Source organism: Salvelinus namaycush, chromosome 15 (assembly GCF_016432855.1).
Source record: "Salvelinus namaycush isolate Seneca chromosome 15, SaNama_1.0, whole genome shotgun sequence".
NCBI lineage: Eukaryota > Metazoa > Chordata > Actinopteri > Salmoniformes > Salmonidae > Salvelinus > Salvelinus namaycush.
In genome coordinates, this window is record NC_052321.1 from 12,885,722 (window position 1) to 12,909,978 (window position 24,257).

At 43.8% G+C, this 24,257-nt stretch overlaps 2 protein-coding genes across 3 annotated transcripts in view; one reads left to right on the top strand and one right to left on the bottom strand.

Annotated features, from left to right (window-relative positions):
* Window positions 1-2,919, top strand: part of LOC120059768 (ALK tyrosine kinase receptor-like) — a 120,240-nt gene extending 117,321 nt beyond the window's left edge. Inside the window, exon 34 of the mRNA XM_039008821.1 lies at window positions 61-2,919. Within this exon, the coding sequence (XP_038864749.1) occupies window positions 61-1,140 (1,080 nt within the window). The 3' untranslated portion in view covers window positions 1,141-2,919. The remainder of the gene's footprint in view (window positions 1-60) is intronic.
* On the bottom strand, window positions 2,020-21,438 carry LOC120060203 (inositol-trisphosphate 3-kinase A-like). Of its 2 annotated transcripts, none has more exons than XM_039009346.1 (7): window positions 20,514-20,945; window positions 8,516-8,612; window positions 8,056-8,269; window positions 4,976-5,180; window positions 4,600-4,701; window positions 4,146-4,217; window positions 2,020-3,879 (listed from the first exon to the last, which is right to left on the bottom strand). In XM_039009346.1, exons 1-7 carry the CDS (start codon window positions 20,943-20,945, stop codon window positions 3,646-3,648), a joined length of 1,356 nt encoding a protein of 451 aa, XP_038865274.1. In that variant the 3' UTR covers window positions 2,020-3,645. The 2 variants fall into 2 exon arrangements, with proteins under 2 accessions (XP_038865274.1, XP_038865273.1); XM_039009345.1 differs by having other exon boundaries at window positions 2,022-3,879; window positions 8,516-8,615; window positions 20,514-21,438.
* Between the last annotated feature and the right edge of the window lie 2,819 nt (window positions 21,439-24,257).

The following is a 24,257-nucleotide window of genomic DNA, read 5'->3' on the forward strand; positions in this document are numbered from 1 at the left end:
TTCACAACACTCACCATACATATTCACCGTTTTCTATTCTCTCTCTTTTCTTTTGCCCAGGACCCTGATGTGATCAACACGCCCCTGCCTGTGGAGTACGGTCCTACAGTGGAGGAGGAGTTGAGCACTGTGATCCGCCCTGACACCCCAGGCAGTCTGACCCCTCTGCTGCTGGCCCACACTGCCTCCCAGGAGGTCTCTCCCCAGATCAGCAGTCTGTGTCTGGGCCTGGGCATGGGTCACATGTCGCTGCCCCAGCCCCACAAGCCCTGTCTGCTGCGGCCCCAGCAGCTGCCTCAGGAGGTGGCCTCCTACCGCGAGGCCCTGGAGCCCTGCTGGGCCGAGCCTGTTCCTGCTCCGGGTCCAGGTGTCTGCCCTGGGGCCTGGCTCCACCCCGAGCCCCTCAACTGGCCCTGCTCCAGGGACAGTTCCTTCTCAGGCAGCCAGAGGCTAAAAAACAAGACAAAGAACCTGTGGAACCCAACCTATGGCTCCTGGGTGCTGGAGAGCTTTGGTCGGGGGAAGGCAGCCCTATCTCATACCAAGTCCATGCCCCTGTCCAGCAGCTACTCCGCCCCCCAGGCAGGTACCCCTACCTCTGACTGCACTGACTCTGGGTGCGATGGCAGCAGCGGCCTCCCTGTCCCGAGCAGTCTGTGCTCCCCGTCCCCCTTTCCAGCCTGCCAGGCCCTCTCTGCTCCCCAGCCCCAGGGTGCACCCAGCCTCAGCCTGGCGTCCTCCCGGAAGGGCCAAGCAGGGGGAGCCAGTGGGGGCCAGGCCCTGGGCATGGACTTGGCTAAGCTGCAGAGCTTCCCCTGTGGCAATGTCAATTATGCCTACGATGAGCACAGCTATGAGGCAGAGAGCCTGCCCCTGGTGGTGCCCAAAGGCCCAGAGCCCTGCCCCAGCACCAGTGCCAGCACCAGCTGTGCCCCCAGCACCTTTTTCTCCTCCTCCTTCTCCACCTGCTCAGGGGCAGGCCTGGGTGCGGCCTCTTCCTGTATGCCCAAACTGCTACTGAAGCGCCACGCCAGCTACGGACACGAGGATGTGAGGAGACACACCAAGCCTGAGAAACCCACCCGGGACAGAGACTCAGGCTTCTCTCTGTCTGAGGACCTCAGTGTCACCCCTGTCTAACCCTGGCCCATGGGGAAGCGGAGCAGAACACTGGAACAGACCCTACACCTCACTGGCCATGCACAGGAACACACTATTGTGTAGTTTTGGTATTACTGATGATGCTTTGTAGTTAGTATAGACGGTGAGAGCTTTATATGAAAGCCCACAGTAGCAAGAAAACACAACAGGTTAAAGACAGAAGGAGATGCTGCTTTGCCAGGAGACAGGTAGCATGTTCTCTTCCTGAGGTGGAAGGTGACACAGCCCAAGAAGGCCGTCACTGGCACAGAAGCACATCCAAGCCTCAGAGGATTTCTAGGCCCTAGCTGGAGCCATCTGCAATGTCTGGCATCCATTCAAATGTACAGTGTCTCCTCTGGTTCGGGGCTTTTTTGTTAATCCATTCCTTTCTTCTTTGTTTATAACATTACCTTGTTAGGTTTACACTGGAATGAATGACTGGTATTGACTGCTAAATCAATACTGTGAAAACATATAGGAAGCTATGGTTGCCTATACAGGTGATGGAAAAAGCAGAAAGGAGATTTTCAGTATGTGTGAAAGTGCTGTGATGGGTACTGAGTAGACCAGAGAGAGTGTATGAACTTGTGATCACAATTATAATTACTTGTGCTATCTACTGTTCCCTATCTGGCTCATAAGCAAAAGTTAATATCTTGTTTAGAATTGTCATAGTTATTTTTTAGATAGCAATTACATTTTATTTAGTCATTCCAGACTTATTTTCTTAATACTTTAGTCTGTTTTACCGTATTATACGCATTGTCTACTAATACTTCACCCTCTCTAAATGCATTTCGTCTTATAGTGACTGTTCTCACTCTTTACTGAAGAGGGTTTTAGAGACACCAAGAGCAGAGAATGTGATAGTAGGAGCCCCTCTGTAATTTATCCATCTTGTTCCAACACGGAACATTTTAATACTACTAACTTTCACCTTGGCTACACCAAAAGATGAAATGTTATTATTTGACATTGGAATTTAAACTGTACTAACTCATTACATTTGTAGCAGTTATACTTAATTTATAACGTGTTTTTGTATAAGTTTAAGTGTCTTGTAGTTGATCACTGCCATTGGGTCTGCCAGAGCACTAGTTAGTGTTTGTGATGTAGTACTCTACAGTACATCTTACACTCAACAGGGGGCAGCACGCTCATGAAATACCTAACAGTTTGTGTGTGTATTTCAGTAGAGGGCTTGCTTGCCGTTTACTTTTTTATTTCTCAGTATTTATGACACAAGATAACATTTACTATTGTTATGAGCTGTTGTTAAAGCTGTACGGTTGCTGATATACATGTAAGCTTATTACACTGAAATAAAGCATACTGGTTACAATAGTGGTAGGTCACGATAATGTTCCATGGCTCCATGATGCACTTTGTAGCCACCTCAAAGTCTGACGATATTTCTGACTGTAGCCTAAAGGTGGACAAGTCTTGTCAAGCTCTTGACAACTTCACTATTACTCATGATTTGTAAATCTGCTGAGACCTTGAGGGATTGTGTTTCTTTTAGGATCCATAGGAGCCTATATATTACGGTGAAAACCCCCTATTCTGATTCTACCTGGTAAGGTACAATCTCCTAAAAAATGTTTGTCTGTGAAAATAATTGCATTTTAGTTCACATGTTTTCCTTTGAATATTGTGTCAAGGCTTAAATTCCACAGATCTAAAGTTGAGTGCCTCTACACAGAAGAACAAAGACTAGAAACTATGCAATATACTTGTTCTTGTATACTTCTACCCCAAATAAATGAAGAAATATTTCTCCCCTTTGTGTTTTATAATACAGCAAGACATATTTTTACCTGTACATATGAAAGAAATCCCAATACACAACCATTTCTAACTCATTGGGACAAGGCAATAGTGTTTTACTGAGGTTAGTCTCATGGACTGTCATAATGTAATACTTGCTACAATACTTGCGTGATTCATTTTTCATTCATCCTTCGTCATGATAATGAGATGATCCTAAAGACGCACTGGTGTATGTAACTGTATTAGAATACAGTATGCCTAATGTCTTCAATAAAGTTTGAAAAAATAAAATAGAACATGCTTGATTATCAAAAACTGAAATCAATCAAATCTAATGACACCTTGGAATATGGAATGGGTTGGATTTCGATGCAATACTGTCCCTTACATCGATAGTATTGTATGGCTTTCTAGAATATACATGCACTACAATCACAGGTTTGTGTCTGTTTATCAATTTGCATTCATTAAAATTCCCCTAAAATGTATAGTTTGTTCACAAGGCACAGACATACTTTAAAAAACGCAATCCCTTATCTCCATGCTACAATAGCTTCAACAATACGCTGAGATACAATTTGTGGTGCTGAATACAGTACATAGGTAAGCTGTAAGTTTGATTTGCACAGTATGTATACTTTGTGATTGAGGGGACCCTTGAGACTGTATATTACTGCCAGGGTCCTCTAACTACTGGAATGGGGTAGTCCATCCCTCCCAGGTGGCCATAGCTTAAAGGCACTCATTACTTCCTTCACTAGTTCCTTTGTTAGTCAAAGAGCCCAGTGTCCTCATCAGGTTGTCCAGTCCCCACATGTATCCGTCCTCTCGGTTGCCCTCCTGCCAGGGTATGGAGTGGTCCAGAGTCTGTCCCTCTGGTAAAGCTGTAGTCTTGCCGAAGTCAATGAGCCAAACCTCAGCTCGCTCAGTGTGGTCATGAATGAAGAGGAGGGAGCTCCCAATCACCTTGGAGAGAGAAGACTTGTACTCATTACAATAACCACTGGGCATACACTGGTTGAATCAACAGTGTTTCCACATCATTTCAATGAAATTACATTGAACAGACGTGCAATAGACGTTGAATTGACATTTTTGCCCAGTGGGTATTATAATTTATATTATTTACCGGTAAACCTCATAAAAGCTCTTAGATGTGTTTAATATATCTAGTGGGATGAACAAATGTCAACAGAAAACAGGTGCAGATGAACTAAAGCTTCTGTATTCACCTCGTGTCTCTTGAAGAACTCAGATGACATCAGGGCTTGTTGAATTTTTGCTAGTTTACTCAGGTAGGAATTCTGTATTAGAGAGGCAATACGATTATTCTGGCTGTAGAGTTGAGACTTGGGAACCTCCCTTGATAAATTCATTAAATCAATAGAGGTTATATGTCGAGGTCGTTCAATTCTATTTGCTATCTGTCATTCCAACAGGATCTACTGTAGTGCATATTGCCATTTGGGTTGCTCATCATATCCAAATATTTACCAATGTGTATCACTTTTCATGAGATCTTACAAAAGACAGGTAAAGTCAAACCAATTTGTTTGATTGTTCAAGTATTCACTTTACATGAGACAGGTATGTACTGTATGTCTCTACTTGTCAAAAATCAGCAGACCATGCAAATGAATGCGGATGCAACATGATAACAGGTAAGACTAGTAGCTGTCCACCTACTAGTATGTTTGTGTTGTTTGTGGCAAAGTCCCTGAAGATCTGAGTGATATCCTCCTTAGACCGGGTCTTCTTGAAATCCGTATGACACGTCCCGTCAGCTTTCTGAGAGAAGGAACGGTCAATATGTTGATAAGCAGCACTGTCCACGTGCAACAAGTTCAAGGCTCCGACATTACTTTATTGCATACAGTCTGTAATGAACTTCACATGAAAAACTGTGTAAAATGAACCATAAAAAAAGTTTTTAGTCCAGGAATAAGCCTTTTGTATATGTTCTGGTTTAAATAAAAAGGGATCTCTGTGGTTGCGTTTTGAGTGAACACTGACTGAATTGCTTCCTTTATGTTGACACTCAGGTTGATACATGGGTACTTGCTTTGATGCCTTCGATGCGGAAGCCCAGTGTGTGTGTGGAGCTGAGGGTCTCTCTCCACTGCATGTAGCGGGGTTTGGTGACGGCCCTCTGGAGGTGCTCCTGGGGGCTGGGGGCCTCGCTGTCCACCTCCAGCATCTTGTCAAACAGGTCCCTACGGAGCTTAGGCCGCTCTCGGGCTCGCACCAGCTCCTCCTCCAGATACGTCCTGGGGAGAGGACAACAGGGAGACACGCTGAGGGGCCATGACACTATTTAGCACCATCACGGCTAAGTGACTTTTCATTTGGTCTTGTTGTTTATGATGATAGCTGAGTGGCATTACAGACAATGGCATGTTATACTTAAGCAATAAGGCCCAAGGGGGTGTGGTATATGGCCAATATACCACGGCTAAGAGTGGTTCTTCTGCATGACACAAAGAGGAGTGCCTGGATACAGCCCTTAGCCGTGGTATATTGGCCATATTCCACAAACCCGTAAGGTGCCTTATTGCTGTTATAAACTGCTTACTGACGTAATTAGAGCAGTAAAAATAAATGTTTTGTCATACCAGTGGTATACCACGGCTGTCAGCCAATCAGCATTCAGGGCTCGAACCACCCAGTTTATAATGTGACCTTTGTATGCTTTAGATGGTAGAATTGACTTTCTAAGGTTTCTATTCAACCTGTATCACTGAAGTGTTACAGATTACACAATAGAAATGTAAAGGTAATGTAGGATTGATCTGACATATGCAGCGTTTACCGTAATGGAAGTCTCCGCTAACGCGGGAACATTGTCTTTACATTTAAATCACGCTGAAACGCTGAACTTCCGCAATGCGGATTGAATAGAGCCCTAAGTCTTACTTGGTAGAGTCCTATGTTCAGTGAATTTCAGTTTCATTCTGAACTTCCTCTGTATAAAAGAAGGAAGCAAGGAGGAGATTCCAAAGTACACAGCATGACTGTTAGTTTAACCAGTTGACAGTATGAGTGTTTGTTAGCAGTAGGTGAGAGAGCTTGGGTGGTTGTGTGTGTTTGTCAAAAGGGAGTCACCAGGGACACCCTGTGCCTGCACCCCATCTCTCCACTGTGTGTGTGTGTGTGTGTGTGTGTGTGTGTGTGTGTGTGTGTGTGTGTGTGTGTGTGTGTGTGTGTGTGTGTGTGTGTGTGTGTGTGTGTGTGTGTGTGTGTGTGTGTGTGTGTGTGTGTGTGTGCGCGTGTGTGTGTGTGTGTGTGGTTCTTTCTGGCTGTGTACAGGAAACATGTGGTACAGTAGTGACGGCCTCGCTGTGTGCCTTGACGCCCCACCGGCTGTGTGTGGCAGGAAATCCTCAGAGAACCAGTAACAACAGGTGTTTTATCAAGAGCAAACAGAACAGGTTGACAGTCTGTATGTTCTACTATCAGGAGCACTGACGTGTAAGAGGGATATAGATAAATTACAGTAGTCCAACAATGATTTGTTAGTATTTCCTCAAAATTGCTTAATCCTCCTATAGGGCCAGACATATGTAGTATTCTACACCTTATTATAGAACAGACATACTGCTGCTCCCTACTCACTACTGCTTCTCCCTACTCACTACTGCTGCTCCGTACTCACCTAGCTGCTCCCTACTCACTACTGCTGCACCGTACTCACCTAGCTGCTCCCTACTCACTACTGCTGCACCGTACTCACCTAGCTGCTCCCTACTCACTACTGCTGCTCCGTACTCACCTAGCTGCTCCCTACTCACTACTGCTGCTCCGTACTCACCTAGCTGCTCCCTACTCACTACTGCTGCTCCGTACTCACCTAGCTGCTCCCTACTCACTACTGCTGCACCGTACTCACCTAGCTGCTCCCTACTCACTACTGCTGCTCCGTACTCACCTAGCTGCTCCCTACTCACTACTGCTGCTCCGTACTCACCTAGCTGCTCCCTACTCACTACTGCTGCACCGTACTCACCTAGCTGCTCCCTACTCACTACTGCTGCTCCCTACTCACCTAGCTGCTCCCTGCTCACCTAGCTGCTCCCTGCTCACCTAGCTGCTCCCTGCTCACCTAGCTGCTCCCTACTCACCTAGCTGCTCCCTGCTCACCTAGCTGCTCCCTACTCACCTAGCTGCTCCCTGCTCACCTAGCTGCTCCCTACTCACCTAGCTGCTCCCTGCTCACCTAGCTGCTCCCTGCTCACCTAGCTGCTCCCTGCTCACCTAGCTGCTCCCTACTCATTACTGCTGCTCCCTGCTCACCTAGCTGCTCCCTGTTCACCTAGCTGCTCCCTACTCACCTAGCTGCTCCCTACTCATTACTGCTGCTCCCTACTCACCTAGCTGCTCCCTGCTCACCTAGCTGCTCCCTACTCACCTAGCTGCTCCCTGCTCACCTAGCTGCTCCCTGCTCACCTAGCTGCTCCCTACTCATTACTGCTGCTCCGTACTCACCTAGCTGCTCCCTGCTCACCTAGCTGCTCCCTGCTCACCTAGCTGCTCCCTGCTCACCTAGCTGCTCCCTACTCATTACTGCTGCTCCCTGCTCACCTAGCTGCTCCCTACTCACTACTGCTGCTCCGTACTCACCTAGCTGCTCCCTGCTCACCTAGCTGCTCCCTGCTCACTACTGCTGCTCCATACCCACCTAGCTGCTCCCTACTCACTACTGCTGCTCTGTACTCACCTAGCTGCTCCCTGCTCACCTAGCTGCTCCCTACTCACTACTGCTGCTCCCTACTCACTACTGCTGCTCCGTACTCACCTAGCTGCTCCCTACTCACTACTGCTGCTCCCTACTCACTACTGCTGCTCCGTGCTCACCTAGCTGCTCCGTACTCACTACTGCTGCTCCCTACTCACTACTGCTGCTCCCTACTCACTACTGCTGCTCCCTACTCACTACTGCTGCTCCCTACTCACTATTGCTGCTCCCTACTCACCTAACTGCTCCCTGCTCACCTAGCTGCTCCCTGCTCACCTAGCTGCTCCCTGCTCACCTAGCTGCTCCCTGCTCACTACTGCTGCGCCGTACTCACCTAGCTGCTCCCTACTCACTACTGCTGCTCCCTACTCACTACTGCTGCTCCCTACTCACTACTGCTGCTCCCTTACCTCACTCCCATCTTGCAGTCCATGACACTGGGTCTATCAAAGTTGACTAGTAGATCAGTCATATGTAGGAAGGGATCCCCATCCCTCTCCACCACACCATAATATCCTGGTACAAAGTCCTGGAGCACATCTCCCTGCAGCCTCTCAAAACACAGCTTCTCATTCTCAGAGAACTTCTTCAGAATGGTGCCTTCGCCGCCAGCTTTGAAATTACCTGGAAAAGATAAGCACTGACATTCCACAGCAAACCACTAACGACTGACATTTTCAGATGGAATCTGACATTGTGTGTAATGGGTTAGTATTGTATCAAAGTGGCCAGTAGTATACAGTACTGTCTGTGTCGTGTGCTTTATTTTGTGTGGAAGATGTACAGTACACATCATCTTACATTAGCGCTTGGTTCTTGGTATGCTGCTGTGATAGGTGAGGGATCACGTCCATGGTGACTGTGTTTTACCTTTGTGTCCCGCTAGTTGAACCCAAGACAGGTTTCTTCTTTGTGGGGAAACAAAAGGCCAGTTGACGATAGTCTTTATCTTCCACCAGGGTTTGCTCTGCTGAAGAAGGACCAAGCACAGGAACAGTCAGCTTTACCTCTATGGAGTATCTGTCTCATTATTAACCAGGCAGAGACACTGTCTTCAAGCCAGCGCTCAACAGTAGGGTGTATGTAAATGAAGTTGTACAACGATAATGATCTTGGATAATAATCATGTTTTGAATTCAGTTGATGACGGACAGCTGTCTAAATCACTTGGCCACTGTTACTTGGGTCATTTGCTACTGTACGTCACTAACCCTAGCTTCATGTCCTCATCCAGGCTCAACTCTAATCCTAGCCTCAAATCTAACCCTGACCCTTAACCCGCAAACATATTAGTCTCTTTGCTACATGTTGTCATTTCTATGGAACTCACATTTCCCTACCAGCTGCTGTGTATAGTCGCACTTGACTGACTTGCTGTTGCCATGTGATTTGCATTAAGACACAGTCATGGAGATCTTGTTCAACGAGATCTGGATGATTCAGGCATAGAAATTATGACATTGTTTCCCTATGTGTGATGAGATGTTGAGTGAGTCACACATCATGTTCACAGCAGACATGCTTCACAGACAGAAAAGTACTTAGCACGTGCTTGATGACACAGAGATGACACATAATGTTATTTTTGAGATAGATTTCACCATAGCTAGATGTACAGTGATTCAGGGTTATGACTAAGACAGAGGTCAGAGGTCACTATTCAGTATGCTGAGGTTGCAGTAAAAGGAAGTAAAGCCCTGGTCATTGGATTCAGTGAAGAAACGACTCATTCTGTTGAGTGTACACACTCAAAACCAATAACAGCCACCAACCCACAGCCACTCTGAAATGTCACGTGGAATGCTCCACTCACTGGTGTTGTTGATGTGGTGTATAAAGTTGAATTGTTGTTGTAATAATAGTCGGCTGTGTGGGTGTCATATTTCCACACAGGCCTTCAACCCTCTCTCAAACACATAACCAATAGTAATTGTGACAACCTATTAATCAACATGTATTTTTTAAAAGCCCTGTGCTCTGTCAAGATAAAGAAATATGAACATATAGTCCTTCCATTTGTGGCTACACAGTTATTCTAAAAAAAGAAGTGTAAAAGCTGAAGTAGAATTTCAACATTGTGGAACGTGTTTCAATTCCTGAAAATTAATGCTACATTTTAACTGTATGAGGTTTGTTCTCTCACAAACTACAATACAACGCAATGTTTGTAAAAAAAAATATTTCTATAACCCTCTAGATAATACATTCCTGGTTAGTTCTGGGACACACCTTACTTTGTAAAGCCGGGCCTAATGTGGTTGACAGACTGACAGCAAATAAGGCGTCTACAATCAGCTGCAAATAGAACCTACTACATAATGAACTCGACCAATTACAATGTCATAACAGTAACAAGAACAGGAACAAGGGAGTAACAATACTGTATGATTCACTCAATACTGTATGATTCACTCAATACTGTATGATTCACTCAATACTGTATGATTCACTCAATACTGTATGATTCACTCAATACTGTATGATTCACTCAAGCTGTTGATTCACTCAATACTGTATGATTCACTCAATACTGTATGATTCACTCAAGCTGTTGATTCACTCAATACTGTATGATTCACTCAAGCTGTTGATTCACTCAATACTGTATGATTCACTCAAGCTGTTGATTCACTCAATACTGTATGATTCACTCAAGCTGTTGATTCACTCAATACTGTATGATTCACTCAAGCTGTTGATTCACTCAATACTGTATGATTCACTCGGTTTCTCAACCTGGCACATTCTAATATGATCATGCATTAGCATACGTGTATTTGACAAATTGCTAGCATCAATAAATGTGATGTCATAAAAATTCAATTCTCTTTTTCACTACAAGTCACTGTCATACTAGAAATACAGAGAACGAGTAACCTAGTGTACAAAGTAGGAGTTTTCTTTCTGTGTTGAAAGGTCAATACCTAAATGTCAATGTGGCTGAAATTGGCACACAACCATTTGTCATAGACTCATAGGACTATGGGGGTGGCTTGTACTGCAAGTGTGGGGGCTGACTGGACACTCTATCTGCTATAAACAAAGGGTATAGAGAGTTAATGCAATCCCTGTTTTCAGAACAGGGAGCCACTTTTTTCCATTAGCATTGTTAATTTGAATGACTAGAAAGATCAATAAAAGGGTTGGGTATGAGAGCTTTTCAAGTGGCCTGTCATACTGACCTGCCCCTGTTGAAACACTGAACACTGAGCAGTGAGCACCACAATGTACACAGCCTTCCCTTCCAGCAGGGCCAGGCCATGTGTATTCAGTGTGTTTAAAGGAAGTTGACAGCTAAGAGCCTTCTATGGAGATGGCTGAGCATAGCTCTGAAGAGTTACACAGAGGTACAAAGACACTGATGTCGGAGACAAAGTCAAATATGGCTTCTGACAACAAGCAGATACAGAGGCCTTAGAAGTCGTACATGTTTTTACCGTTCACAAGTGACATTATTTGAAAACTTTGTTGGATCATCATATACACAGCAAAATCTTCAGTGTTAAAAAAAAAAACACTGAAAGTGTTGAGTCTGTGGAACCCTATAGTTATCGGAAACAATGTTAAATTAACACACTTCTTAGTGTAAAGCCAAATATTTCCCAGAGTGCCTTACCTTTCGAGTCCTGACATATGGTCTGAGGTATGAACTTTTATGCACTCATAACTGACCTTTGTACCACTACAGTGAAAAGTGTTTGTACACCTTTAGGAAAAAATCTAAACCTTTTTTCTGAGCGTGAAATACAATGACCTGAAATGCATGGTTTATAAGCCACATCAGGCCTGCAAGTCACATTATGCTGGTTTAGGGAAAGGGGATACCTAGTCAGTTGCACAACTGAATGCATTCAACTGAAATGTGTCTTCCACATTTAACCCAACCCCTCTGAATCAGAGATTGCAAGGTGCAACGTGATGTGAAAATCCTATAGGAATCCAGCCAGTGTGGGGATATCCAACTTTTTGAATTTTGTATCATACACAACCTGTATTCAAAATGACTGCCTTGGGAGAAGGCTAAGCTATGAGACTACCTAAAGCATCTAAACTGGGACAACCATTTCAGTACTGGGTGCAGCAATAATTCTAAGTAACATATTTGATTAGTTTAGAAAATGTTGTAATTTATATTTGAGTAGCATAAGATTAATTGATTAATAAATCAATGTACATGCAAAAACATAGATATTGATACAAACAATTCAAAAAATCTATCTGCAATAGAGCATGCCGGGAAATATGATAATGATGTCAAGGTTTTGGTTCAAAGTAATGTATGAGTTCCAGGCCCCTGTATTAGGATAAAACTAGGCCCTCAAAATAAGGCCTTACGAAATACGTATGGTACTGTGTTAAAAAATATGTTTTTTTATGACAACATATTTGCTTAGGATCTCACTTGGTGAAGTCCATAGTACTGAAAGTGGATGAATGCAACAACCATGTCCCTCTCTTGCCTAGTTAAATAAAGGTTAAATAAATACAAAAAATAAAATAAATGTTCCGGTGTCTCAACACTTACACTGTTGATTTAACACTCACATTTTCGTTTTTTTAACACGGGAGAATTTGCTGTGTTGGTATTCACAGCTACTTTTAAGTTCTAGGGTTTAAAACTACTGTATTGTCCTGAAATCACAACTGTATCACTACTTTATCAATGCAAGTCATCAGTCAAGTGTTGAAGTCAAATACAGCACCACCCTCAGTCCTCCTGAATCATAGGTCAGGTGTACAGCAGCGCCTGTATTCTGTGCTATAAGACAATGCTAAAACAAGATGGCCGCCTCAGACGAGAGACCAGGGTGATTTCAAACTTTTTGAAGACCATCATACATGAAGGGAGTATACTCAATTAAAGGAAAATTCCACTCAAAAACTAACTTTTGGCATTTGTTTCATTAGTCCATTGTTGACATAGTCCCAAAATGTTTTGCTTGTTAGCACTCAAGTTTTCAAGATATGTAACTTTCAAAATAAAGAAATCATTTTGCATCATATAATGCTGAGTTTTGCATCACATGATGCAAAATCCATCATACAGGGATGATTTCTGTATTTTGAAAGTTACATATCTTGAAAACTTGAGTACTGACAAGCAAAACATTTTGGGACTATGTCAACAATGGACTAATGGAACAAATTCCAAAATATTGTTTTTGGGTGGAGTTTTCCTTTAAGATGGGGGGTAATCTAATTCCTTTCCACTTCTGTGTTGTATCACAGACAACTCGATTCATGTCTGAAGATTACCTTTAAGATAGGCCAATAGTTAGCTATCTGACATGATCACAAACAAGTCAAAATAAACCATTATAGTACAGTGTCTGTAATTACCCAAGTGATCAGCGCTAACTTATGACTTGGCTGTTGATTAGCTTTGAAAAATCCTTTCACGTTTCTAAATGTGCCGTTTTTCACTTAGGGTGAGTGTTTGCAATATAAAGATGAAAACGTTACTGAGATCCTAAAAACAACTGATTATACCAGTATCACATGTACTGTATGTGGCTTAATGTCTTGTGTATGAAAGGGTTGTAGACTAATACATTAAGGAAAGGATGTTTAATACAGTCATCAGAAGGCTTACTCCCATTAAAGAATGAAGAAGCACTTCATAAAATTCAGAGAAGAGACATGTGTTTACAGTTATCTTACAACACAGTGCTGAACTATAACCTAGCCCTTCCTCTCCTTTAGGCTCCTTGGCTAATTTAACCTAATAAACACTCAAGATAGTACTTGTGGAGCTCTTTGAAAGCATGCAGGTCTATACATATAATACATGTGATCAAATATCCACCTCAATGTTATTACTTTAGACTTTAGAGAATTACACCCTGCTTTAAGATATGTTCTATATATTGGCTGCACTGTGATTTGAAGTTAAGAACAAATCTAGAAGCTTTTCAACAACCTTTAAAATTATTTTTCATCCAAACATGGTAGTGTACTTGGAAAATATTGTAGATCGATTATTACTTTACACAGAAAAGTTGACTCAGTCATAATAACCAAACAACTTTAGACCAGATCTGATGTATGCTAGTAGACAATAATTCCTTATCTCTATACATGTAATGCTCTCAGATAATCACAGATCAGACATTTCAGCAACTGAAAAAGACCACCACCAACTGGTGGTGGTATCCAAAGAGGTGCATAGGTACAACTCTCCCAGAAGAGGACGTTAGGAACACCAGTTAGGAAGTCCAGGGTGGAGGCTTGTCCATATGAAAAGATCCAAATGTGAGTTGATGTGGAGGACAGGAGTTCACATAGCTTGTCTCAACCTGCGCTCCTACTGGAAACATCTAAAGAGTTCAGGGGCAGATGTAGCAGGCGTAAAAGAAACGCCTGAAACTAGATCCCCTACATTCTGGTTTTGACGAGAAGAAAAACAACTGTCGGGGGAGGTTCTCTTCTGCACTGTTCAACCAATCCAGTAAATGTGGAGGAGTTAAGATGGAGTATCGCTGGTTTTCCTTTTGTAGTCTGTGATTGTCTGTAGACCCTGCCACATTCGTCTCGTGTCTGAGCCGTTGAATTGCGACTCCACTTTGTCTCTATACTGACATTTTGCTTGTTTGACTGCCTTGCGGAGGGAATAACTACACTGTTTGTATTCGGTCATATTCCCGGTGACCTTCCCATGGTTAAATGCGGTGGTTCGCGCTTTCAGTTTGCATCTTTCCACGGTTTCTGGTTAGGGTAGGTTTCAATAGTCGTGGTCAGATTTGCCGAAAGGAGGGCGGGGGAGGGCCTTGTATGCATGGAGGAAGTTAGAGTAGCAGTAATCCAGTGTTTTTCCAGCGCGAGTGCTACAGTCGATGTGCTGATAGAATTTAGGTAGCCTTGTTCTCAAATTAGCTTTGTTAAAAACCCCAGCTACAATAAATGCAGCCTCAGGATATATGGTTTCCAGTTTGCATAAAGTCCAGTGAAGTTCCTTGAGGGCCGTCGTGGTATCGGCTTGAGGGGGGATATACACGGCTGTGACGATAACCGAGGAGAGTTCTCTTGGGAGATAATACGGTCGGCATTTGATTGTGAGGAATTCTAGGTCAGGTGAACAAAAGGACTTGAGTTCCTGTATGTTGTTACAATTACACCATGAGTCGTTACAAATACACCCCCACCAAAACCAGTTTCTCCAAAACCAGGCGAGTTCCAACAGGCTCCCTAGGAACCTCCCTAGCAATGGAGCTGTGAATTACCCTCTACTGCAGGACAATAGTCACTCTCTTGTCAGGAGATGGTAACCTACTTGATGCAGCCTGAGATCACAAAGTTTTTGTCTTCAAAACAGGCTGAAGGGTAGGAGAAGGGTTTTCAACAGCCACTCCAGATGTATGTAGTACATTTTTAATGCAGCAAAACCCTCCAGTTGCTGCCCCGTGAAGGCCCTAATCTGGTCCGGGAAGTGGAACCTGGTGCTGAATCTGGAACGTAAGCTTGGGCGGTATCCAGATTGCCATAACTTCATAACGACATAGTGCCATACTGGGATTTGCGGTAATACCGGCACTGAACACAAGGGGAGCTATTTTCAAACCCCACTCTGCCTCTGTAATCCAAAGGTTAGCAATGCTAACAAGTACATGTAAAATCCCATAGAGAATGCTAACTAAATGCTAATGAGCGCATTGCGGACATTTTACACAGTATCTGACCTAAACTATTTTCAGGATAGACATCCCAGCTCATAAAGTTATATAAGTAACTCAAAAATGCTACTCAGTTGGCAGCACGCACAAAATAAATATTAGACAGCAATGCACTTGATCCAGGAGGGTGTTCTCTGCTGTTACCAAGTGAAGCTAGATTTTGGAAGAAGCTAACAATTTAGCTAGATAGCTAGCTACTAAATTAGCAAACCAAATGCACAACTTCAAAGCATTGCGCACATTCTAGACAGTTAACTTAATAGTTATAAGATATGTAGCTGGGAAACATTTAGTGTCACGTCTGCTCCCGCTCCCCCCTCCCCCCTGGCAATTGAGGGCGCCAGGCTGCCCTGCATCACGCACTCCTGCCATCTATTACGCACACCTGCCTTTCCTTGTCACGTACATCAGCGATATTGGACTCACCTGGACTCACTCATCACCTGCTTATTACCTCCCCTATATTTGTCAGTTCCCTTGCTGTTCCCCGCTGCTGCAAAAACTGTTATTTGTCTGTGTTACTCGTTTGCTGACTCTGTTCCTGTCTCGTTCCATGTCCATTCCTTATTAAATGTCTGACTCCCCGTACCTGCTTCGTCTCTCCAGCGTCATCCTTGTGACATTAGTTGTGAATTCCATACCATAACTAGATCACCTGGGGCGTGCTGAACAACAGTGAGTGACTCACAAGCCGGTCTCTCATCTTTGTGTGCTTGTAAACAAACACCACGTGACTCATAATGAATCTTCATAATGAAAAATAATGTGACAGGTGAAATGAAGAACGCAATCTTCTTTATCTCCTAATGTCTTGCACAAGATGACTTTAGCTATTTACTTAAAAGGTAGCTACAAATATTCAAATGTATGAAAAAACATTAAAATAGTTTAAACGGTATTTACGGTATTGAAAAACCATCCTTTGGCTATTTCCAAATACCCCGGTATACACGGTATACAATACCCCGGTATACAAGCCTAGTGAAATGGCTTGGGCCTCTGTGGCAGTCGCTGGTCTGGCTGCATCACTGTCATCAGGTTGGCTGACTGGAACGCTGTGGACGACGTGGCTGGGTGCAGCTCTGGCAAATGCTCGGCTGTCTCAAGGAATGGGAATGGGAGCCGTGGAGGCCGGGTTGGTTACAGCGCCAGCATAGGAGCGTGAATGGACGCCCGTCATGAGTTGACCCCCGGTGCGGCCGGGGGTCAACTCTGGCAGGCCTGGGGTCAACTCTGGCAGGCCTGGGGTCAACTCTGGCAGCTGCTGGGCGGACTGGCGCACTGGAGCACAGGGGGCTGCATGGCTGGTTGAAGCTCAGGGTTCTGCATTTCTGGCTGGACATGCTGGAGTCCTTGTGGCCATCTGATAGGCCAAGGCACTGGCGAAGGCACAGGCTGAAGAACCTCATGGGGAGCTGGTGACCACCTGACATGCTGGAGTGCGGGTGGCGGCTGAACTAGCTGGCGGGCCAAGCTGGGACCAAGCCATCTGAGGCTGCTGCACTGCCTGGTACACAGGATACAGTTTGTCGGCTCTGTAGTACTCGGGACCTGGGGTGCAGGCCAGGCATTGGGGTACTGCCAGTAACAAGGTGGAGGTAGTGGAGCTGGTGGCTGCTGGACAGGAGCGGGACTCTGGACGGGCCCTGCAGGGTTTCTGTGTCTGTGTCTTGCTTTCAGGGCCGTAGCTACATATAGTTGAAGTCGGAAGTTTACATACACCTTAGCTAAATACATTTAAACTCAGTTTTTCACAATTCCTGACATTTAATCTCAGTAAAAATTCCCTGTCTTAGGTCAGTTAGGATCACCACTTTATTTTAAGAATGTGAAATGTCAGAATAATATTAAAGATAATTATTTATTTCTGCTTTTATTTATTTCATCACAATCCCAGTGGGTCAGAAGTTTACATACACTCAATTAGTATTTGGTAGCATTGCCTTTAAAATGTTTAAATTGGGTCAAACGTTTCGGGTAGCCTTCCACAAGCTTCCCACAATAAGTTGGGTGAATTTTGGCCCATTCCTCTTGACAGAGCAGGTTTGTAAGCCTCCTTGCTCGCACACGCTTTTTCAGTTCTGCCCACAAATTCTCTATAGGATTGCGGTCAGGGTTTTGTGATGGCCACTCCAATACCTTGACGTTGTTGTCCTTAAGCCATTTTGCAACAACTTTGGAAGTATGCGTGGAGTCATTGTCCATTTGGAAGACCCATTTGCGACCAAGCTTTAACTTCCTGACTGATGTCTTGAGATGTTGCTTCAATATATCCACATAATTTTCCTCCTCATGATGCAATCTATTTTGTGAAGTGCTCCAGTCCCTCCTGCAGCAAAGCACCCCCACAACATGATGCTGCCACCCCAATGCTTCACGGTTGGGATGGTGTTCTTCGGCTTGGGATGGTGTTCTTCCCTTTTTCCTCCAAACAGTTCTATTTTTGTTTCATCAGACCAGAGGACATTTCTCCAAAAAGTACCATCTTTGTCCCCATGTGCAGTTGCAAACTGTAGTCTGGCTTTTTTATGGCGGTTTTGGAGCAGTGGCTTCTTCCTTGCTGAGCGGCCTTTCAGGTTATGTCGATATAGGACTCGTTTGACTGTGGATATAGATACTTTTGTACCTGTTTCCTCCAGCATCTTCACAGGGTCCTTTGCTGTTGTTCTGGGAATGATTTGCACGTTTCACACCAAAGTACGTTAATCTCTAGGAGACAGAACACATCTCCTTCCTGAGCGGTATGACGGCTGCAAGGTCCCATGGTGTTTATACTTGCGTAGTATTGTTTGTACAGATGAACGTGGTAACTTCAGGAGTTTGGAAATTGCTCCCAAGGATGAACCAGACTTGTGGAGGTCTACAATTTTCTTATTGAGGTCTTGGCTGATTTCTTTTGATTTTCCAATGACGTCAAGCAAAGAGGCACTGGGTTTGAAGGTAGGCCTTGAAATACATCCACAGGTACACTTCCAATTGAATCAAATGATGTCAATTAGCCTATCAGAACACTCTAAGCCATGACATCATTTTCTGGAACTTTCCAAGCTGTTTAAAGGCACAGTCAACTTAGTGTATGTAAACTTCTGACCCACTGGAATTGTGATACAGTGAATTATAAGTGAAATAAGCTGTCTGTAAACAATTAATGGATAAATTACTTGTGTCATGCACAAAGTAGATGTCCTAACCGACTTGCCAAAACTATAGTTTGTTAACAAGAAATGTGTGGAGTGGTTGAAAAACGAGTTTGAATGACTCCAACCTAAGTGTATGTAAACTTCCAACTTCAATTGTATGAGGACACCAAGGTCCGGACCTCTGTAATTATTTTAATTTATAAATATATATTTTGTATTTCGTTTTTTTTAAGAACTCAATCGGGTCTCAACTTACTGTTGAGAGTTAGAATAGTAGAATACACAAGATGCAACTTTGAAACTTGGTAGAGCATCAGCAGATTTCCTCTTGTTATGTCACCCAATGACAGTCACTCAATTAGCCCATGGCCATGTCAGTTAACATTTGTTGGATTGGTTAATTAGTCTACTGCGTCTAGCCAAACTTGTAGTAATCATGGCCGAATTACCAACTAGGCACCTGCCCCGTGGCCCTGACCTCCAGAGAGACACCATTCATTTTGTTAGTCACTCTCACTCAGATATCATATTAACATGGCATAAGTCATAGCAAAATGTGTAGAATTGCATAAAATTAGCTTGTAAAACCGCAAAAAAAAATCTCCCCACCCCATTGCAAAATGGGTCAAATTGCAGGAAGACCTAACTGTAAAACTGCACCAAAAATAGTTATGTAAAGCAAACATATTTGTTAACCTTTGGTTAATATTTTATTTTCTGCTAACAAATCTCTCTGTACTTAAATTAGAATTTTCAATCCCGGTGCTGAAATAACGTGAGTTAATGTGTAGCAACTAATTGCATAGCTAATAGGATATGTGTTTGTAGATGTACTGAGGTGAATGAACCTACATCAGCCAAGGTGATAATGGTGGGGGAAATCTTTCTTGTTTTTGCTGTTCTCCACATAGCTTCTGGGAGTTTTAAAATTTGTATAGAAATATAGTGAATGAACTTCAACTCCCGCCTCCCACTGGAATTTCCGGTCCGCCTCTTCTCGCACGGCATGTACGCCTGGGCTGGGGCATGGCATGCGGCATGAACTGCATCCTGTCACTATTGGTCATAACCCTGGACAATTGTTCCTATTCGGCTCGAAGGACCATGAGAAAGAGCGTTGGTGGTCTTGAAAGAGGGGCCGGTTCAAATCATAGGTACAACTGTCCCAGCATCCCGGTTAGAGGACATAGAATGACCAGTAGGAGACAGATACACAGTTCACACGTTTATTACCACACTCAACACAGACACACATGGCAAACAAAAAGGAGTAAAGGTGGAAGAGATAGTGGTTTATTGTCAGTGACACACTAAACACCAGTTAGGAAGTCAATGGTGGAGGAATGTCAATTTGAAAAGGTCCAGATATGAGTTCATATGGAGCAGTGCTACCCAACCCTGGTCTTTAATTCCCCCAACAGTACACATTTTTATTGTAACCCTTGGACAAGCACACCTCATTCTACTAATCATCAAGCCCTTAATGAATTGAATGAGGTGTGAATTTCCCCCTACTGCAGCACAACAGTCAGGCTCTGGTCGGGGGATGATAACCTACTTGATGCAGCTTGAGGTCACAAAGTTTCTGTCTCTGAAGACAGGCTGAGGGAGGAGGGTTTTCTACAGTAACTACACACAGTGATTGGTTGTTTTTACTACTACTAGTTACTACAATTATACAAAGTTTGTATAACATTCACCAGTAAATCTGGTTTTATAGTAGCCTCAGGCTGACAGGTAGATCATGGTCAGACTGGGACCAGAATTCCGTCTTGGCATTTCTAACACACTGGACCATTCTTTCATTGAGGCCCCCATTATTAGCCAGATCATGATAATTTTGCACAAAAAAATAACAGGTTAGACAGGCCCACTAGGCAAAAGATTGACCAGCCCAATTGACCAGCCAGTCTGCCCCCGGTTAGAATAGAATAGAATCCAATAGAATATAAGAGAATAGGCTAACTATTTCCCCCCAGAGTTACAGTGCTCTGTTGGGTGTAATTACAACGTAACAACAATATTACTGTATTTGAATGAATAATAGTCTATACTCACTTCACTCGTGTCCTCACACAAATGTTCTAAAGTGATATTTCCCTTGCTCTTTGTCTCGTTGTCACTCAGAATGTCATCCTCTGACTCTTCCAACATGATGGAGGAACCTGTTGAGGAGATCGAGGAGTTTGACATTTTCCGTCGCAGAGAGCCTTCCACATCAGCCCAGTCCTCCTGCTGGATCTCCCGCGAGCAGCCTCCATCTGGGGTTATTGTCACCTGCGGTACACGGAGCGCCTCCATCATACTTGTTTGCACTTGAGTGGAGTTAAACTCAGATAATCTTACTTCTTTCACCTGGCAGATTTCATCGCGAAGCTCAGATGCTCTGCGGCTTGTTCTGCGCTCTTTAACGAACCCATCACTAATACCAGCGCCAGACAGCCCTGCCTCCTTGGAGGACTTTCGCCTCTTCTCTCTCTCCTTCGGCATTCGACTGATGAACGTGAGCGAGTGTTCACAACCGACGCGGTGTTATCAAAATTGTACGGCGCTACGATTGAATTTAACCGCACTCAATCAAACGTGGCCATCTCAATACAGTAGGCCGACTATTTTTGAGTCCAAGTCTCAGTGTATTAAATATTGTGCAATACTGCAATAGGTTTTCATCTGTTTAGGTGTCCGATAAAAGCGAGACGTTTCAGGCGGTCCAATTTGCTGACTGGTGTTTTGGGGAACCCCTTTCCTTAGCTCACATCTCGTCGACAGTGTTAACCAAAGACACACACTTTTATCTTCCGCATTGATTTCGTCTCTCTTCCTGGCAGAAATATATAGTCAGTGCAATCCGGTATCCTTGGGACGCCCATAAACACGAAACCTTAACTCCCACCCTAACCCTTACCGTAACCAGTTGAAATATCAACTTCAATGGGGTAGGGACGTCCTAAGGATCCCGCATAGCAAACATTTTATTTTGAGTTTTCACGTTACTTCCTCATTCAGTCTTGCACTCTGCAAAACAGATATCACCACTGCGCACAAGCGGTAGAGGACCAAAACAGGCTACACCTGTTCCAGCTGTTGTAGTTGTCAACTGAACAAAATCAAGGGGGGTTCAAATCTCTCACTGAAAAACGATGACGTTGAATGAGACATATTTTCACTGTAGCTGCACAAACAAAGGCAAGACAAAGTTAATGTAACCCAAACTGAATTGATGTTCATTTTTCACTCAGCAGATTAATGAATCGCCATCACGAACTGTCTCAGGAACCTTACTGATTTATAATGGCATGATTTATATTCAACCTACTGGGCACACGCTGGTTGAATCAATGTTATTTCCACGTAATTTCAATCCAATTGCATTGAACCAACGTGGAATAGACGTTAAATTGACGTCTGTGCCCAGGGGAAAATATGAGATGAGGGAGGAAACTCTGTCTGCAATATCAAGTCTTTAACATGTTGTGGTATGGCTGCAGACAGTAGCGATATGGTACACTGTTGTTAGCTCACTGACTGTAGATAGTAATTCCTGTGTGTGTGTGTGTGTGTTCTGTGTATACATTAACTTCCAGTCAAATTCTATCCTATCAGAGTATTACTTTAGGACAGTGGTCACCATCTGGTCGCTCTCTAGTGCATTCTTAGTCGATCACCAAACATTTCTTTAAAAACTCCAAAGATAAAGCCTTGCGTTCCTATTTGTTATTCGTTTCGCGCGGTTGACGGTAGTTGCACTTGATTCAGAAGCCCTAGCGCCGTGAAGGAAAAGTGTTCCCATTTTGAACCATTTAATGTGTCTGAAAGTAGGATTCCGCCTCCCCGCCAGCCCCAGAGAGCAAATCAAGTGCACCTATACGACTACCGCTGGCCAATCAGATAGCTCAAAAGAAGGTGTCCGCACAGTTCTCTAGAGCCATCGACTGTAAAAAGAAGCTTCGAACGCGCAGCAAGATTGGAACTGAGATTTAAAAACTGTAAAACCATGACTAGAGACAACGAATACAGCACATAGCTTCTGTTTTTATGTGTACGTTAATGTCTAAGTTGTTATTTAGCACTGTCAACACTTTGTTCAACACCCACCTTTATAAGCCATACAATATCTAAACTTTATAAGCCACAAGCACTGCAGCCGCATGAATGAGTAGGCCTATTTCAAGTGTTCCAATAAGCTTGCGATATTATTAGCGCCTTGTGTATTTTTTAGTATCGATTAATATTTCACTTTCTCTGGTCATAGGAGTAACAACATGTATTTGTGGGTGAGGCAGAAATAATGCAGTACGACTTGAGTTTCGCCATCAACTGGAGGGATGGAAGGCGGATGGACGGTGAGTCAGGTGAGAGGAAGCCTCACCGCTGCTCTCTCCCTTCCCTGAGACTGACCATCAGATGCATGCCATCAACCCAGAAAAAAAGCAAATTATTATGCCCATTTAGCTGTGCCTCACAAGTATTGCAACAAATTATCTATTGCCAGTGTGATCACATACCTACGTTTTAAATATATAATATAACAACATTGGCAGGGTAATTCAAGCATAGCCAATATGCAGTGATAATGTAAACCTAATGGCTACAGAACCTCATGGCTACAGAACTGTTTTTAACTGGTTAATGTTACATAGGCGTATGTTTTGGAAGACATCTAAAAAAAATCTGAGCGACAAATCTCGTCTTGACTCAGGGAGGAGGTGAGGGCCCTCGGAGTGTGGTGTCAGGAAAATAACCTCACACTCAACGTCAACAAAACAAAGGAGATGATTGTGGACTTCAGGAAACAGCAGAGGGAGCACCCCCCTATCCACATCGACGGGACAGTAGTGGAGAAGGTGGAAAGTTTTAAGTTCCTCGGTGTACACATCACGGACAAACTGAATTGGTCCACCCACACAGACAGCGTTGTGAAGAAGGCGCAGCAGCGCCTCTTCAACCTCAGGAGGCTGAAGAAATTTGGCTTGTCACCAAAAGCACTCACAAACTTCTACAGATGCACAATCGAGAGCATCCTGTCGGGCTGTATCACCGCCTGGTACGGCAACTGCTCCGCCCACAACCGTAAGGCTCTCCAGAGGGTAGTGAGGTCTGCACAACGCATCACTGGGGGCAAACTACCTGCCCTCCAGGACATCTACACCACCCGATGTCACAGGAAGGCCATAAAGATCATCAAGGACAACAACCACCCGAGCCACTGCCTGTTCACCCCGCTATCATCCAGAAGGCGAGGTCAGTACAGGTGCATCAAAGCAGGGACCGAGAGACTGAAAAACAGCTTCTATCTCAAGGCCATCAGACTGTTAAACAGCCACCACTAACATTTAGTGGCCGCTGCCAACATACTGACTCAACTCCAGCCACTTTAATAATGGGAATTGATGGAAATTATGTAAAAATGTATCACTAGCCACTTTAAAAAATGACATTAAATATAATGTTTACATACTCTACATTACTCATCTCATATGTATATGTATATACTGTACTCTATATCATCTACTGCATCTTGCCATCTTTATGTAATACATGTATCACTAGCCACTTTAAACTATGCCACTTTATGTTTACATACCCTACATTACTCATCTCATATATATAGACTGTACACTATACCATCTACTGCATCTTGCCTATGCCGTTCTGTACCATCACTCATTCATATATCTTTATGTACATATTCTTTATCCCTTTACACTTGTGTGTATAAGGTAGTAGTTGTGGAATTGTTAGGTTAGATTACTTGTTGGTTATTACTGCATTGTCGGAACTAGAAGCACAAGCATTTCGCTA